At 42.2% G+C, this 17,112-nt stretch overlaps 1 protein-coding gene across 2 annotated transcripts in view; it reads left to right on the top strand.

Moving 5' to 3' along the window:
* hip1 (huntingtin interacting protein 1) overlaps positions 1 to 16,356 on the top strand; it is a 249,818-nt gene extending 233,462 nt beyond the window's left edge. For both annotated transcript variants that reach the window (XM_080210991.1, XM_080210992.1), the window contains exons 24-31: positions 579 to 637; positions 1,693 to 1,786; positions 3,029 to 3,129; positions 7,911 to 8,016; positions 8,442 to 8,565; positions 11,093 to 11,154; positions 11,697 to 11,805; positions 14,350 to 16,356. In XM_080210991.1, coding sequence (XP_080067117.1) covers positions 579 to 637; positions 1,693 to 1,786; positions 3,029 to 3,129; positions 7,911 to 8,016; positions 8,442 to 8,565; positions 11,093 to 11,154; positions 11,697 to 11,805; positions 14,350 to 14,360 — 666 coding nt within the window. In that variant the 3' untranslated portion in view covers positions 14,361 to 16,356. The remainder of the gene's footprint in view (positions 1 to 578; positions 638 to 1,692; positions 1,787 to 3,028; positions 3,130 to 7,910; positions 8,017 to 8,441; positions 8,566 to 11,092; positions 11,155 to 11,696; positions 11,806 to 14,349) is intronic.
* The last annotated feature ends 756 nt before the right edge of the window (positions 16,357 to 17,112 follow it).

Here is a 17,112-nt window from a genome sequence, read left to right as displayed (position 1 = left end):
ATACACAAGAAAGATTTTCTTTTTCCCCCTGCAGAATGTTTACAGTTTTGGATTTCAGTACAAAGGTTTGTTACGAGGAGACAGTCTAACACAATACATACTATGTGGCTGCTTAATTGAGAGAAGCCACGTAAGATAGGGGAGGGGGAATGATGCAATTGGGTAAAGACAGCACGGTTTGGAAGGTTTGAAGGAATTAGCTACATGCACAGCTGTACGTAATGTTGTTGATCTGTAGTATAGATTCTGTTTGTCATTAACCACACACTCTGTACATAACTGTGACTGATTATTATTTGCAATAAGTTGACAGGTATATTTTCTGGGACTGTGAATATAGTAACACAGTGAGCCTCTTCTCATGCATACTTTCTAACGTGATGGTAGTACGAAGTAGCTCAGTCTTTTAATATCTTTTGACGTGACACAGGACTCAGCTTGTTACTCTTCAGTGGCTTTACAAAGGAAACAGACACCAGCATTTCCCTGGCTGGTTGGTGGAGCAGGACCGAATAGTGCTGTTGCATTTCAAAGCTGCTGGTTAAAACAGGTTCTCTTTTTGCAAATTTTGTAACCAGGAAATGCTGAGCAAGTCGAGGGCAGGAGACACGGGTGTGAAGCTGGAAGTGAATGAGAGGTCAGTGCTTCTTCTATACATGAATTTAAATTGTTTGATACAGAGCTTGGGCTTTGGTAAGGATTCCTCCTCTGCAGAATGCTGGTCATTTCACACAGTCTCAATTTGAACCTTCTGCACATGGAGCCCCTGACCCTCGTGCCTCAGGCAGGAAGGAATTTATAGGAGACCTATTGTCATTTGTTGTGACCTTCACATTTTTATTTTAAAACCACAAAATCTTGCCTTGGAACAAAAATTTCCAAGATGTTCTCATTAAATGTAGATTGAAGTATTGCTTCAAATGGACCCAAACGAATGGCCAAATGTGGATCTGGCCATCTCCATTAAATTGGTTTCTGTTCTACAGAATTCATGGGTTTACATTATTCCCATTCTTTCCCGATGTCTAGAACGCCATTAGGCTAACTTTGACGTTGGGAGGAGAAATAAGATGGAATCTAAAATGACAGACTTGGGACGATGAGAAAGCTCTCTGTTGAAGGAAAATTGGTAACTAGGAGGATCTTTAAATGGAGAAATCCCTCTAAATAGTGGTTTGTAAAAAACTGGGGTGCTCAGAGCAGAGGAATCCCCTTGCCAGAGTCCTGGAGCAGAGTAACACTCTGGGCCAAGACTCTTGTCCCATAGTGATGGTCACTTAGTCCAATTATTTTTGTAAAAACGAAACCCAAGGATCTGATAATGATGATGGGTTTGGTCAGGAATGGAACAGAATGAGGTTTTCCATCTGAACTACTTCAATTTCCAGTGATGTAAAGTTTCCCAAAAGGAACTGGATAGTTACCTGAATCGAAAATAAACTGCAGGGTTCTGGGGCAAAGATGGGAGAGTGGGACAGGCTGAGTTGCTCTTGCAGGGAGCTGGTGCAGACATAATGGGCTGATTGGTCACATAGCACAAGAGGCCATTTTATGGAAGTTTGAGGATGTGGCACAAAAATAAAATTAAATAGATCGAAAAATATTTTTGCAGTTAATTTTTATATGAATGTTGTTCAGAATTATTTTGGAGGAAGTTATTTGACAGGTGTTGTGTATTCCTATTTTCTGTAGGATCCTTGCGTCGTGCACTGATCTGATGCATGCAGTCAAAATGTTGGTTCTGACATCGAAGGATCTTCAGAGAGACATAGTGGAGAGTGGGAGGGTAAGAGCCAATACTTGCTGATAACACTGAATTTTGATGGGTGTACTGGACATTGTGAGTTAAGGTGTTGCAAGGCTGTTAGTTGATCGGAAGCATTATTAAACATGAGGCCGTACCTACAATGCTTTGGAGAGCTCTACATTTTTCCAACTTTTGGCCTTTTGTGCATTCTCCATTACCTTTGATTCACTATTGCTGCTCTGGATTACACAATCTCGGCCGTAAGATCTGGAAATCCCCTCCCTCTGTCCCCCCCCCCTTTGGTTTCCCCCCCACCTTGTTCCCTCTCTCCCTGAACTGCTCTACCTCTCCCCATCTCTAAAGCTCTCCTTAACCCCCCCTCTCTCTCTCCCTTCCTCCCTCCCTAAGCCTCCCTTCCTCCCTCCCTAAGCCTCCCTTCCTCCCTCCCTAAGCCTCCCTTCCTCCCTCCCTAAGCCTCCCTTCCTCCCTCCCTAAGCCTCCCTTCCTCCCTCCCTAAGCCTCCCTTCCTCCCTCCCTAAGCCTCCCTTCCTTCCTCCCTCCCAGCCACCTCCGTCCGTCCGTCCCTCCCTCCCTCCTGGCCGCGTCCATCCCTCCCTCCCTCCCGGCCGCCTCCGTCCATCCCTCCCGTCCACCTCCGTCCTGCAAGAACCAGATCCCAAGATTGATTCCTGCTCTGTGTTGTCTTTGAGATGTTATAATTATCCTCAGCGCCTTTGGATTAATGAGGTGAAAAATTAGCCCGGATTTTTACAACCCATTACTGCTCTGCTGGAAAGCTCAGATATTTGAACAGTGGCATGGCGACACAGTGGTTAGCTCTGCTGCCTCACAGCGCCATGGACCCAGGTTCAATTCCAGCCTTGGGTCACTGTCTGTGTGGAGTTTGCAGTTCTCTCTTTGTCTGCGTGATTTTTGTCCGGGTGCTCAGGTGTCCTCCCAGAGGATGGTGTGCGTTTTAGGTGGATTGGCCATGCTAAATTGCCTATTAGTGTCAAGGGGATTAGCAACGCAAATAAGTGAGGTTACAGGGATAGGGCCTGTTGGGATTGTTTTTGCTGCAGACTTGATAGGCTGAATGGCCCCCTGCACTGTAGGGATTCTATGGAAGTTGCATGAAGCAAGGCATGGCTCTGGTTTCCTCTGTGGTGAATATTCTACCAACACTCAGGTTTTTCATCATGAATGGGCATTTGGGTGAGGAACCAGGTGCAACAAGATGTAAGCACATGCTGTAATAAATATTGTTTTTCTGATTTACAGGGTGCAGCATCGCAGAAAGAGTTCTACGCCAAGAACTCCCGGTGGACTGAAGGCCTCATCTCTGCATCAAAGGCTGTAGGCTGGGGAGCCACTGTGTTGGTGTAAGCATAGCAATTACTGTTCTTTTATAGCCCAGTTTGTCAGTCACTTAGAACCGTAGAATCCCTACAGCGCAGAAGGAGACCATTCACACCATTGAGTTGCAGACTGGCCGAACCCCAACCAATTTGCAGTCGGCTGTTGAATGTGAGCATGAGTGTAATTGCATCCTGTTAATCAGGATCAAATGTGGAGTTTAAAGTTTCCCATTTCAGTACAGGTATAACCTGACATCTACCTGATAATGTTGAAAATTATCCAGTTACATTCTGTCCACAAAAAAGACAAATCCAATCAGGACAGTTATTGCCCCATCAGTACATTCAATCAACAAAGCAAATAGAAGGCATTGTTGACAGTGCTATTGAGCAGAACCTACTCAACACTGACATGCTCACCAATGTTCAGTTTGCCTTCCACCAGGGCTACTTAGACCTGACCTCATTTGCCCAAACATGGGCAAAAGTGAGCTGAAGCTTGGAGGTAAGGTGAGAATGACAGCTGTTGATGACAAGGCCGAATTTAATTGATTGTGGCATCAAGGAGCCCGAGGAAAAAATTGGTGGGAACTGAGTGGGAAGGGGGAACGACTTTCTACTGGTTGGCATCATACCTAGTACAAAGGAAAATGGTAGTGGTTGTTAGAAGCTAATTCCCAGGACATTACTGCAGAAGTTCCTCAGGGTAGTGTCCTCGGCAAACTGCTTTGTCAATGACCTTCCCTCCATCATAAGTTAAAAGTGGAATGTGCTGATGATTGTGCAGTGTTCTGTACCATTCACAACTTCTCAGATACTGAAGCACTCCATGCCAGCATGCAGCAAGACCGGGGCAACATTTTAGGTTTGGGTTGATAAGTGGCAAGTAACATTAGCACAACTGAGGTGTCAGGCAATGATCATCTCCAACAAGAGAGAATCTATCCCTCTCTTGATATTCAATGGCTTACCATTGCTGAATCCTGCCTTTGACCAGAAACTGAATTGTACCAGCCACGTAAATTCTGTGTCTGCAAGACCTGGGCAGAGACTGAATTCTGAGGAAAGTAACTCACCTTGATTTCCCCGAAGCCTGTGCACCATGTACAGGGCTCAAGTAAGGAGTGTGAAGGAATACTCTTCACCTGCCTGAGTGAATGTGGCTCCAAAATCAATAAATTTCAGGGTATCTGAGCAGTGATAACTGGATCAGATATTTGACTTTTTACTTTTTAAGAATTTTAAAATGTTTTTTGTTGGGAAGTGGACAATGATAGCTTTACAACTTTCCAGTGTTTTTTTTGACAATTTTCACTTGTTTCCCACCAGAAAATTACTTGTTCCAAAAAGGATGATTGACTGTCTAAGCTCAACATTATCCTGGTCAAAGCCATTCTCGTGATTGGCTATCTAGTCATCATGTTAAGCATTCATTTTCTCAACCACTGATGCACAGTGGCAGCAGCAGGAATCTTGTATAAGATCCACTGCAGTGACTTGCCAAGTCTCCTTCGACAGCACTTGCCAAACCTGTGACCTCTACCATCTAGAAGGTCAAGGGCAGCAGATGCATGGGAGCACCACCACCTGCAAGTTCCCCTCTGAGTCACCCTCCATCCCCTGGTTTAGGAATATGTCATCATTCCTTCACTGCCACTGGGTCAAAAATCTGGAAATTCTCTCCCAAAAAGCACTGAGAGTGCACCTGCATCACATGGACAGCAGCAGTTCCTGAAGGTGACTCACCATAACCTTCTCAGGAGCAAATAGGGATGGCAAATACTGATGTCGCCAGCAGTGCTTGTGTCCGGTGAATGAACGAAAGAAAACTGACAGCATGGATGGGCTTGATACAGATGCAAAGTTCTGCAGATTCTGGAAATCTGAAATTAAGATGTGCTGCAAGCGCTCCAGGTCAGACAGCAGCAGCGGAGAGAGAAGCAATCAGTACTGACAAAAGGTCACAAACCTGAAATGCTAATTCTGGTGTTGCTCTCCGCAGATGCTGCCTGACCTGCTGAGCAATCCCAGCATTTTCTGTTTTTGTTTAGGATCGGTTTCACTCCCACTCCACACTTTCGGACAAATAGAATCTTTAAATTTATACCTGGAGGTGTAGACTATAAAAGCAGGAAAGCAGTCTTGAAAATTATAGGGCTGCAGTTGGAGTATTGTGTGTCAAGGGTTATTTCAAACATTCTATTATCAGAAAGTGTAACAGCAATGGAAAAGTTTCATTGTAGGTTCACTAAGGCTACAGGGATGAGGAGTTAACAGTAATGGAGAGATTTGGGAAGTGTGTTTTAGTTCACTAGTGTTGAGGAGATTATTGAATGTCTTCATGATTATGAACTGGTGCGATAAGGTACTTGGTGTTGGAATGTTTCCAGTAGCTAGAAAGTCAGTTTGTTCTTTTGGTCCTCGGAAGGGTAGAGGGTTTTTAGTTCAGTCGGGCAGCATGCTCGGTACAGGCTTGGAGGGCCAAAGGGTCTGTTCCTGTGCTGTAATTTTCTTTGTTCTTTGTTCAGTAATGGAATGACATGAGTGTATAATAACCAGGAATAGATCTAAAGGGGAAGTAGGAAATCCTCTTCACGGAAAGGGTTTTTAGCTTGTGGATTCATCAAGACCTTTTGAAAAGAGAATGCCTGTAGCTTAAAGGAGAACTAAGTGCGGGCTGTTGATCCAAGTTGGAGCACAAATGTTTACAGCTGTGGACAAGTCAAATGCCAGGAAACTAATTTGCATAACATCTTCAGTAGCCTCTTGGTGACTGTCCTGTAGCCACTGCCAGCTAATTGCGGAGAGCTGAAATCAAATTTAGAAGCTGGAAACTCCAAATAGCTACTGACTTAGGTGGAATTTCACCATCGTTGGATGAGGGACAGGTGGAGGGCTTGTATTTATCTATTCCCCTGTTGCTCAGTTTATTAATAGGTAAAAATTGAGAGTCTGCACACTTTCTGTCAATGTTTCCCATGATGTGGGAATGCCGGCGTTGGACTGGCGTAAACACAGTAAAAAGTCTGACAACACCAGGTTTTAGTCCAACCGATTTATTTGATAATACTCACAAGCTTTCGAGGGGACTATGAGGCAGTCCCCCCGAAAGCTTGTATTATCAAATAAATCGGTTGGACTAAAACCTGGTGTTGTCAGACTTTTTACAATGTTTCCCATTCCATTTATGGCTATATAAACATATTGTTCTGCAATTAAAACCTTCCTCTAATAGAGGCACTGTACTTGTTCTTGATTTGCCATGTGAAAATCACAGGAAATTTGTGTAAAAGCCTGACGCCATGGGGAAACGCGTTGAGGGTGGAACTTGGTAAGCTGCTCTTTCAGAGAGCCAGCATGATAGCAAGGGCTGAGTGGCCCCCTTCTCTCTCTTAGCTGAGCTCTGCCTACAATGTCTACATTCTGACTATCAATATATAGCAGACTAAAATGTGAGCCTTAGCTACCTTTACCCTAGTGCTGGGATGCTGAGGCCAGTTAGTCTGCTCATTACTGTACTCTTTATGAATGTTTAAAAGGAGGAAACAGTGAGAAAGAATTACGGCAGTTTTGAAAATGGTTGGAAGTTCTGCTCTGGGAACGCTATTGTTCGATATAGGATTTGGATATCGGGCTTCAAGGGTTGTCTGAAGATGTGGAGGCGATCCTAAAGTAGTAAATAATTCAGAGGACCGAAGCAAAGCTGCAAGGGAATATTGATGAGATGATGAAATGGGCAGAATTTTGGCAGATGGACCTCTGAGGGTTAACATAATGTGGTATATTTTTGTAAAAATATACTTTGAGTGGGAAAGTTTAATGACGTAGAAGAGCAGAGGTATTCATGGTTGCAGAGTCTGACTTTGATAAGGCAATAGCCAATGCTAATGGAATATTGGATTTAATGATTCAAGGTATAGAATATAAAAACGTGAGGTGCACTGGTCATTCAATATAAAACCTGAAGCAGGTCACGTTTGAAGTACTGTAGTTTTAGTCTCCACTCGAGGGGACAGATTATATTAGAAAAGGAAGATTCCTTTGAACACTGCTGAGTATAAGGAAATGCAAAAAACAAAGGAAGATTTGGAAAAATTGGGGCTGCTTTCATTAATACGGGAGATGGCTGATTTAATAGAGATGTTTAAACTTATTGAAGGATAGAAAAGAGATTGAAAAAGACTCTTTTCACAGCTTAAAAAGCTCAAAAAGCAGAGAAAGGTATAGAATCAATTGTAGGAGATTTAGGGCAGAGACATAGTGAGGGCTCTGGAATAGAGGCCAGGTCAATTTTTGTATTGGGAGATAGATGACTGAAGGAAAAGGGAATAAAAAGACATGCAAACAGGGAGGGAACATGGAATTAAGACTGTTTCTGTGTTGTAATTTTCATTGAGTAATGCCACGACATAGATTGAATCTGAGATTCCCCTGATCCAAAAGCGATTAATATTCAAAATAATCTGCCAAGTAACCTAATGGAGGCAAAAACTTTTGAGTTACTCAAAATCAATTAAATATCATAGTAGTTGTACTGGAGAGAGAAGCATCAGTGGGCCGAATGGCCCTCCTTCATCCCTGATTTTTCACAGGTTCATAGTTGGCTGGTGTATTCACGTGCTGAGCCTTTGGGGGTAGCTCTGCATTGATGCATTTTACTTGTTATAATGTGGTCACGCCAGAAGATGGCTTTTGCTTTGTGATTCAGATATTACGCTTTTCCGTTTTATTGTGCAGCTATTGAGGTTTGTTTTATAGTTTGGACTCAAGTCCATCTGTATCTCTCTCTCTCTCTCTCTCTTCAGAGATGCTGCAGACATGGTTGTCCAGGGAAAGGGGAAGTTTGAGGAATTGATGGTGTGTTCCCATGAGATCGCAGCCAGTACAGCACAGCTGGTGGCAGCCTCCAAGGTAAGTGACCTCTTGCAGCAATCGGCTCATAGTTTGAAAAAAAACAATGAACCACAAATGGACAAATAGTGACTGCACCAATCAAACCCAAGGAGAGTGGTTAGAAAACATTCCAATGAAGAATTCAAGAGACATTTGAAAAACAATAAATATTATTCAAATTTTATACTTTGTGTTTGAGGGGAAAAAACACAAAATAAACAGATAAACTTCTATACGTTTGTATTTATGCCAGTACGTTAAGTAAAGAAGCAAACTTGCTTAGCATTCTACAACTGCATAAGAAAAAGATATTTTCCAGGAATCCATCAAAACGCCCTTAACTTCGGGGGACGAGTCAGCTTTTACAAGTCAGTGGGAAAGATGACAGTGCATTGACTTAAAATTGTCAAGCTATTTGTGCTAATGGTTTCCTTTTCTTGTAGGTGAAAGCAGATAAAGACAATGCTAATCTTGGAAAGCTACGGCAGGCCTCCAGGGGAGTAAACGAGGCCACGGCCAGTGTAGTGGCTTCAACTAAGTCAGGAAAGTCCCAGATTGAAGAAACAGGTAGTTTACTGTACTGTTCAGCCTGCACAAGCATCTAATACAAAGCAAAGAGGTGGGGGCGTCATTGCACACAACTCAAAAGCAACACGCTGGAAATATGAAATAAAAACAAAAAAATGCTTGGCACACTATATAGGTCAGGCAGCATCCGGACACACTGAGGCTGTGTCAGTACCTTTAGCGTATTAACATTTTAGCAGCAACACTGATACTGAAAGTCAAATGCCGTAGAGAGTCGCAGCTAATTTGAGAGTCACTGGTGATCATTACAGTGTTTGATGTAATCTTACAATTTACCAAGAGTCCTTCTCCTAGCAAGTGTCAAGATAGCTGCCATGTAGAAGTTGGTGGAAGTACCCTGTTGATTTTTCAAAATATTACTTTTGTATTCCTCACATGGAGGAATGGGTTTTTCATCAGCATTAGGCACAGCCAAAAAAGAGATGGCACAATTAGATGTAGAGGATAGTTGTATTTACTCTGCTCCCATCACGTGTCTTGGTCCCCATCAACTGCTTACCTTGGCATCAATTATGGTATTTCTCAGTTTTGTTCACCATAGGAACTGAATTTTGACTGCACAATCTTATTTCACAAGATCCCTAACAGCCAGTCGATAGATGAACCTTCTGTTATGAGTATGGACTGGCATCGAGTCCAGATCTCATATGAAAAGCTATTCTTTAAACCACTGAGCTGCTCAATTTATGTTGACCTTTTCCAATCCATTTCAATCCTGAGTGAAGGCAGCAGGAGCATGGATATTTAACCTTAAAGCTTGTATGACAAAACTAAAACTGCTCACTTAAAAGATTGATCATTTAAACTGTATGCCAGGACTTGCAATCCAGGCTGTGCTGAACTGAAGGAATGCTGTATTGCCAGAAATATTGTCCTTCAGAGGCCATGTTTCCTGTTATTGGAAGAAGAGCAGAGAGTTATCCAGTTATCTGATCAACACCACCAAAAAAACAAAGTAATTGGTCATTTATTTCTTTGCTGTTTGTGGGAGATGGTCATAAAGTTTTACGGTAAAGGAAGAGGACCTTCGACCCACCGTGTCTGTGCCAGCCATCAAGCGCCCTACCTATTTTATCCATGTTCTAGCTCTGCCAAGTTAGGTGAGCACATTCAACTTTTTCCAGTGTTTCAGGTGTTCATCTAAATGCTTGGTGCATGTTGCAGGTTCCTGCCTCTACCACCCTTTCAGGCAGTGAGTTTCCAGATGCCCCCCACCCTGTGGATTAAAACATTTTTCCTTGAATTCCCTCTAAATCTTCTGCCCATTTCCTAAATCTATGTCCCTAATTATTGACTCCTGTACTAGGGGAAGCGTTTCTTCTTATCTGTGTCCTTGATAATTTTGTACATCTCAAGCAGATCTCTGCTCTAAGGAGAGCAACCCCTGCCTGATCAGCCTCTTTTCATAGCTGAAACACTCCAGTCCAGGCAACATCCTGGTGAATCTCCCCTGCACCCTTTCTAGTGTGATAATATCCTTCCTACAGTGTGATGACCAGAACTGCACACTGTACTTTAGCTGTGACCTAATGAACATTTTGTACTGCTTTGTCATATGTTCCTTACTCTTGTAGACTATGTCTCGGCTAATAAATGCTTGTATGTGGAGCTCTGATCTCTTATCTGAGAAAGATAATAGGCATTGTATCATTGGCAAGTTCCTGAAAGGAACATTTTGTGTTGAGTGAGTTCCTTTGTTCCTGGATTGACATGCAATGTCTTGCATTAAATAAGCAAACATCCATCAAGCTCACAGATTATTTCCTGCCACCAAGACAACATCCATTTTCAAACTCCATGCACTTTCCCAGTTCAGTCTCTGCTGTCTACTGACTTAGCTGACCCCAGCCCAGGTGCTGTAAAGCTATCTGAATCTCTGAGACAAGGAAGAGAAGAGCTTGCAGAATTTCTGCTTCAGATATTTGAAGAAAACTGGTTTTTATTTCTGTAGCACTATCACGACCTCGGATGATCTCAAAGTGCTTTCCGGTCAATGAAGGACTTTTTGAAGTGCCTGCAAAGCGGGGCAGAGAATTTGAGCACACTCTTTAATAATGTTCGTTGAGGGATAAATACTGGTCAGGACACCAGAGAGAATTCCTCTGCTCTTCAAAATAGTGCCATTGGATCTTTTGTATCTGCTTGAGAGGGCAGAAAGGGGCCTTGGTTTAATGTCTTGTGAAAGTTGACATCTCCTTCAACTCTGCAGCACTCTGTATAACTATCCAGTGGTTTGCTGGAGGTGTGGGAATGTTGGTTGAGAATAGAATTGGATTACACTATCATATCCGTGATTGAATAGCTTCGATGTGTGGGCTAACACAGTTGGGAAGACCACATAAACAGATTGTTGGACAATACTCGGTGACCACAGAACTGTATCCCAGCAAAAAAAAAAATTGGAGCCTCCCTGAAAGGAAGAAACAAAGTGAACTGTGGGTGGGGACCCTTGTTTGCACATTTGGAGATTTTCTTTGGTCTTAACATTTTTATTCCTTTGTTCCAGATACAATGGATTTCTCAAGCATGACACTGACGCAAATTAAGCGACAGGAGATGGACTCGCAGGTACTATAAAGCTGCCTTTGCATTGTAATTCTGCCCCTTTTCAATGGTTTCTTGAAGTGATGAGATTAGCTGCCTGTTTGCATCTTCCGAGTTCTTCAGATGAAATGTATCCATCACAGACCCTGGTCTGACATCCATCAGGACATCGAAAGGGAAATTAACGTCACGCAGTTAGTTCACTTCAACTTATAATCAAAGTGAACTTTATAAAATGAGGGAATAGGAAACCATGGCATTTTCCTATGTGTGGTCTGCTTGCAGTTTCCAGAATGGCATTCTCATGTCAAGAGGATGCATATTATTTGAAGAACTATCCTACCCAGACTCTCTTCCCCCACGCTGTCCCTGTAATCCCTCACATCCAGCATGGCTAATCTATTGAACCGACACATCTTGGGACACTAAGGGGCAATTTAGCATGGCCGACCGATTGAAAAACAAAAGCATGGTCTCTACAAGTCTGGCCTGAGTCCCAATTTCAGCAGAATGCTGCTGGAAAATATTTAAATTAAAATATCTTTGTGTTTATCTCTGTGCTGAAGGTTCGTGTTTTGGAACTGGAGAGTGAGCTACAAAAAGAGAGGCAACGCTTGGGAGGCTTGCGTAAGAAGCATTATGAGCTGGCAGGAGTCTCTGAGGGCTGGGATGAAGGTGTGTGTCATTTATTATTACCCTATTCTTTCTAGTTGTAATCTAGAGAAGTGTGAAATATTAGATGGGATAAACATAGGAAATATTAAGGGATTTAGCACCTTTGAAAGTAGATGTATCCCCAGGCCCAGATTAAACGTACCCCACACCACAAAGAGAAGTGAGGGAGGAAATCGTGTAGGCTTTGATCATCATTTTCCAATCTGTTATGGCTACAGGTGTGGTATAGAGGAAGGAGGGTTGCTAACACTCTACCACTGTGTGAAAAGGATGGGGGGGGTGACCAAATAATTGTAGGCCAGTTAGCCTAAACTCTGCTGGGAAGAAATAATGGCTGGCAAATCCTCACCTCCTCCTACAAGTGATTGACATCTGAGAGAACCAGTCAGGAGTAAGAGACCAATTGAGTATTAAAAACGCAGCACCTGATGAAACGGGATTGATCATACTTTACTTGGACCAGAGTTCAGGGATGCTACTGATCATCACATAGGTAGTGGATAGTAAGGGTTAATAAGCAGCAACTGTTAGAAATCAGGTGCACAACACGAAGGCAAGACTTCCATCAACAGAACTAGAGATAGCGCCATAGTAAACCAAAAGTTGAGAGCTGATGTTTCAGAATGAAGTGACTGTTTCCACTGCCTTCACTAAGAATTGACTTTTATCACTCGGTGAAATTAACTTAATAAATTTTATGCAATTTGTGACAACATGTGGTTTAAAGAAACTGGTTTAAAGAAAGTAATGGGAAAATTGTGGATGGATTAGCCATAATCTTCTGAAATGCTCTCAGTTCAGAAACTGCCTCTTTAGTTTGAAAAATTGCAAATGTAACTTAGTTGACTAAGGAATGAGGGATGAGGCAATCAGGAAATTATAGAAGAGCAAAATCCCATGGATACTGAAAATATGAAATAACAGAAAACTCTGGAAATATTCAAATTAGGCAGCATCTGTATAAAGGGAAGCAGAATTAACATTTCAGATTGATGAGCTTCATTAGAATGTGACCCATTTGACCAAGGTCACCATTCTGAAATGTAACTGCTTTTTCCCACCACAGATGCTGCCAGACCTGCTAAATATTACTTAGCTCATTTTAGTAAATTGTGGATCTGTAAGTCTCATCTGTTTTTATAAAGTTAGGGGAATCTATACTTAAGGACAGAGCGCTGAGCATTTGAGAGAAATTTGACTCTGATTAGAAATATCAAAAAAGGAAGTCAACCTTTATCCCTGTGTCCAATTTGTCCTGCCCTATCATAATTTTATACGTTTCAATTAGATCCCCTCGGTCTTCCAAATTTCAGTGAATACAGGCCCAATCGGCCCAATTTCTCCTCATTTGACAATTCTGCCATCCCTGGAATCAGCCTCGTGAACCTTTGCTGCACTCCCTCTATGGCAAGAATATCCTTTCTTGGATAAGGAGGCCAAAACTTCCTAACTGCTTGCTCTACCTGTATGCTGGCTTAGAGTGGCTGGTGTACCAGGACATCCAGGTCCTTTTGTACGTCAACATTTTCCAAACTATTTGGGTGACACAACGTGAATTTATAGAGGGAAGATCATGTCTAACAAATCTAATTGACCTTTTTGAGGAAGTCACTAATCTAGAAAATAGGTGTGTGTCTTTGGATGCAGTTTATATGGACTTTCAGAAGGTATTTTATAAGGTTTCATGCAGGAGACAGGAAGATGAGATTTAAAATTCACGGAATTGAGGGAATTTATTGATCCGGTTAGGTTGGTTCGGCAGTAGCCAACAGAGACCTAAAGATAATGGATATGAAGTTGAATTTGGAAAAAAAGTAACTAGCCTTCCATAAGGCTCTGTACTGTGGGGTCTCAAAAATTTGTTAATGACTTGGATATGGCCATGCTGTATCATCAAAGTTTGTCAATGACAGGAAGATGGGTGGCATAATTAGTAATGATAACAAGAACATAAAATTAATTGTGTGACAGATGGATCAGAGTATTTTCCAAATGGTGAGAAGCTAGGTACTGCAGAGATTCAAAAAGATTTGGGATTTCATGTACATAGATCACTAAAATGTGGTGGTTGGACACTAAAAATAACTAAACAGATGAATGGAATTTTAGGCTTTATACCTAAAATGCTAGAATGTAAATGGGATGAGGCTTTTCTACAGCTATACTAGGCAAAGCCTTGGTTAGACCACATCAGGAGTTCTGTGTACAGTTCAGGACCATGGAAAGGATATATTGGCCTTTAAAGGAGTACATTGTAAATTGACCACAATGTTGCCAGGGCACCAGGGCCTTTACATGGAGAGCTTCCATAAAGTGTTTCCTGATGGACAGATGGAGTTAGGATACAGATTGAGCCATGATCTCATCTCGCCTCTCGCTGTATTTCTGCTGAATAACTCGAGCGTCTCTACCCACCTCCAGTACGAAGGATGGTTGCTTGGATACCAGAGAGTATAACATTTATGGGAGAGCGTTGTGAGGAACAGGATGAGGAATACAGTTGGCAGGAAACGACGAGTAAAATCAACTTTTCTTTAACTGCAGATACCAAGTAAGCCCAAAGGGGAGAAGGAAGAACAGAGATTGAAAGAATATATTCTCCAGTCCAAGACTGAATGAACAGTGCAAACTCTCTGTACAAACAAAACCCAGTCCATTCGTTCCAGCATCAAGAGAGGGTCGGTGCAGTAATCACGAGCCTTGGCTGGGAGTGGTCCTACCTTTCTGTATCACAGTATTTTTAACTTGTATTCTGGATCCTGTTACTATCAAGATGAGACAGTCCTGATCCTTTATTTATTATATGTATATTTTTTCCTTTATATTTGCACACTAGTGGTAAGTATTGTGTTAGTGTTTTCATTTCCAATGCTCACCGCACGTCTCGATTTAACTATTGATACCCCTTTCGTTGGCACATATCAGTAATCTGCCAGCAAAACGTGGGAATGTCATAATATCTTGGTTCACCCTCCATTTAAAACTGAGGTTTAGTGGGTGAAGGTGCCACTTGCTATAGTACTAAGCTTCACAGACCAGAATGACCCAAATTTGCCGTTACTCAATTGGCTGATGTAGCCTGGGGCAGCAGCTGGGAGACCCTTATTGGTCTTTGTGCTGACAAGTTAGGAGCAGCCAGTTAAAATGAGCCCCCCCCCCCACCATTCTCCTGCTTGCTGATATATAATATGCTTAAAGAATGAATGCAACATGGATAATACCCTCCAATATCAACTCATTTACTGGCACTCTCTGCCCAGGCTGACTGTAAAGGTGTGCCCACCTGGTCCCTGTTGTTAGAGAATGGGAACTGTGGCATACCCAACATGGCAGCAGTGGTGAGCAGATAAATCCTTTGGCTTTCCTGTCTATACAGAGGAAATTACCTCCCAATTATGGAAGGTCTACCATGTTTTGTTCACCACAAGAAGGAAACTTATAGTCTGCTCTAAGGCTTCTGTCATTTCAAGACATTACACAGTATTTACTGGCATAGAAATGTACTGTGCAGCCCAACTGGTCTATGCTGGTGTTTACACTCCATAGGAGCCTCCTTCCATCTTACTGTATCTCATCCCATTAATATATCCTTCCATTCTTTTATCCCTCATGTACTTAACAAGCTCCCTCCATTGTGCATCCTTAACTGATCAGAGAGAGCATCTTTCCCCTAGAAATCATTTATTTTTGATTTCCTCTATCCTTGCCTCCTTCATGTGCGGTGGAATGTGCTGCTATGGTTACCATCTTGGAGAAATATGGAGGAAGAAATGGAAGAGCAGAATGGACACAGCTGCCACTTCAGTTTGATCACCATTCCTGAAAAGTGAAATGTTTAAATCTGAACGAGACTGCCGGCATCCTTGGAACAATATTCCAGATGGAAAGAGAGAGAGGAAGGAGGAGGTACTGAAATGTTCCGGCAAAGATCGACGTCTCGAATAAGAAAGAAATGAGAAAAGCAACATTTCCAAACGGATTATCGACTGAAGCCAACAACACAATAATGTAGTGTCGCTTTTAAAATAAACATTGTACTGATGAAGGGGGTTCACTAGTTAATTCCAGAGGGAGAACATTTGGGTTTGGGGGAAAGTGTGTTTTTTTTTTAAAGAGTTGTTCAGACTGAATTAATGACCCAATATTACTTCCCCTGCCAACTCTGCTAATGTATTTCAAAGTGTCTTAATTGTTATCTTCCCTAAACATGTTGGACTTTTTAAAATTTCCTCCTCTTCATATCTTATAATGATGTTTCTTTCAGGAGAGAAGTTTTGAGTTGGTCAAAGTTCTATTACAGTTGAACATTGGTTATAAGTGCCCGCCCACACCCTGTATATGATATATGCTGAGAGAACGTTTTCCCCTTGCATTGCGAACTGTGACTGATCATTTACAGGAACTCGATTGCTGTGGCGTTACTCGCTAATCCCATTTACAGAAGCGATAACCTGCGCCCAAGCTCTTATAATGAACTTGTTCCAACTTTGTACGCGCCCGACTTTATACTTTTTAATATTTGTTTAAAATCATAAAAACGGAGATTTTCAGCTTCTGTTGTTTTTGATTAGTCCTTGTTTAATTGCTTACGTTTAATAAACTCTTGGTTCTGTGTACTCCCTCCTCCCAATCCCTTTGCCCCCAGTGCAGTCTTTCCTGCTTCAAACCACGTGCAAGCATTCAACCCCCAGGTCTTTGCCAGCCCAAGAGAATAAAACGGATTTGGGCTTCTTCCTAATGTTTTCCTTGTCTTAACTGTGTGCTTCCATAGGCCTAAAACTTTATGCTTCAAATGTTTGTGACAGTTTTGCTGTCAACCTGCAATAATATGCTCTCCACACATTGTCCAGATCTCTCTGCACCAATCTTGTGGCTCAGGCTGAAAATTCAAACAAAACTACAGAAACGAGAATAATTTAGCAGTAAAACTCTGCTAACTCTTACCCTGGTACCTTTTCTATATATTCCTTTTCCTGCCTGCTATTCCTGTTCAGTGACCCTGAGATCCATGTGATCTCCCATCACCCTCTCTTTTCACACCATCACCTCTGGGGTATTAACCTTGTCCATTGACTGCATGCTTTGGGTACGAAAACTAGCTATTGACCACTAATTTGGATTAACCACCTCAGACAATACAGCTTTTCCCGATTTGTTACGGAGATTAAGGAAAACCCCAAACCCCTGTACTAATTACCTCCTTAAAACCACCTATTCTCTTACCGCCCATTGTTACCTCTGAGGTAATCTACAAGGCTCTCATAGGCCTGTTTGTTTTTCACTGTGTACTTCTGTTTTCCCTCCTAG

This window comes from Carcharhinus amblyrhynchos, chromosome 23, assembly GCF_965287045.1.
Source record: "Carcharhinus amblyrhynchos chromosome 23, sCarAmb.v2.hapA, whole genome shotgun sequence".
Classification (NCBI taxonomy): Eukaryota; Metazoa; Chordata; class Chondrichthyes; order Carcharhiniformes; family Carcharhinidae; genus Carcharhinus; species Carcharhinus amblyrhynchos.
This window is presented reverse-complemented; position numbering and strand designations above follow the sequence as displayed.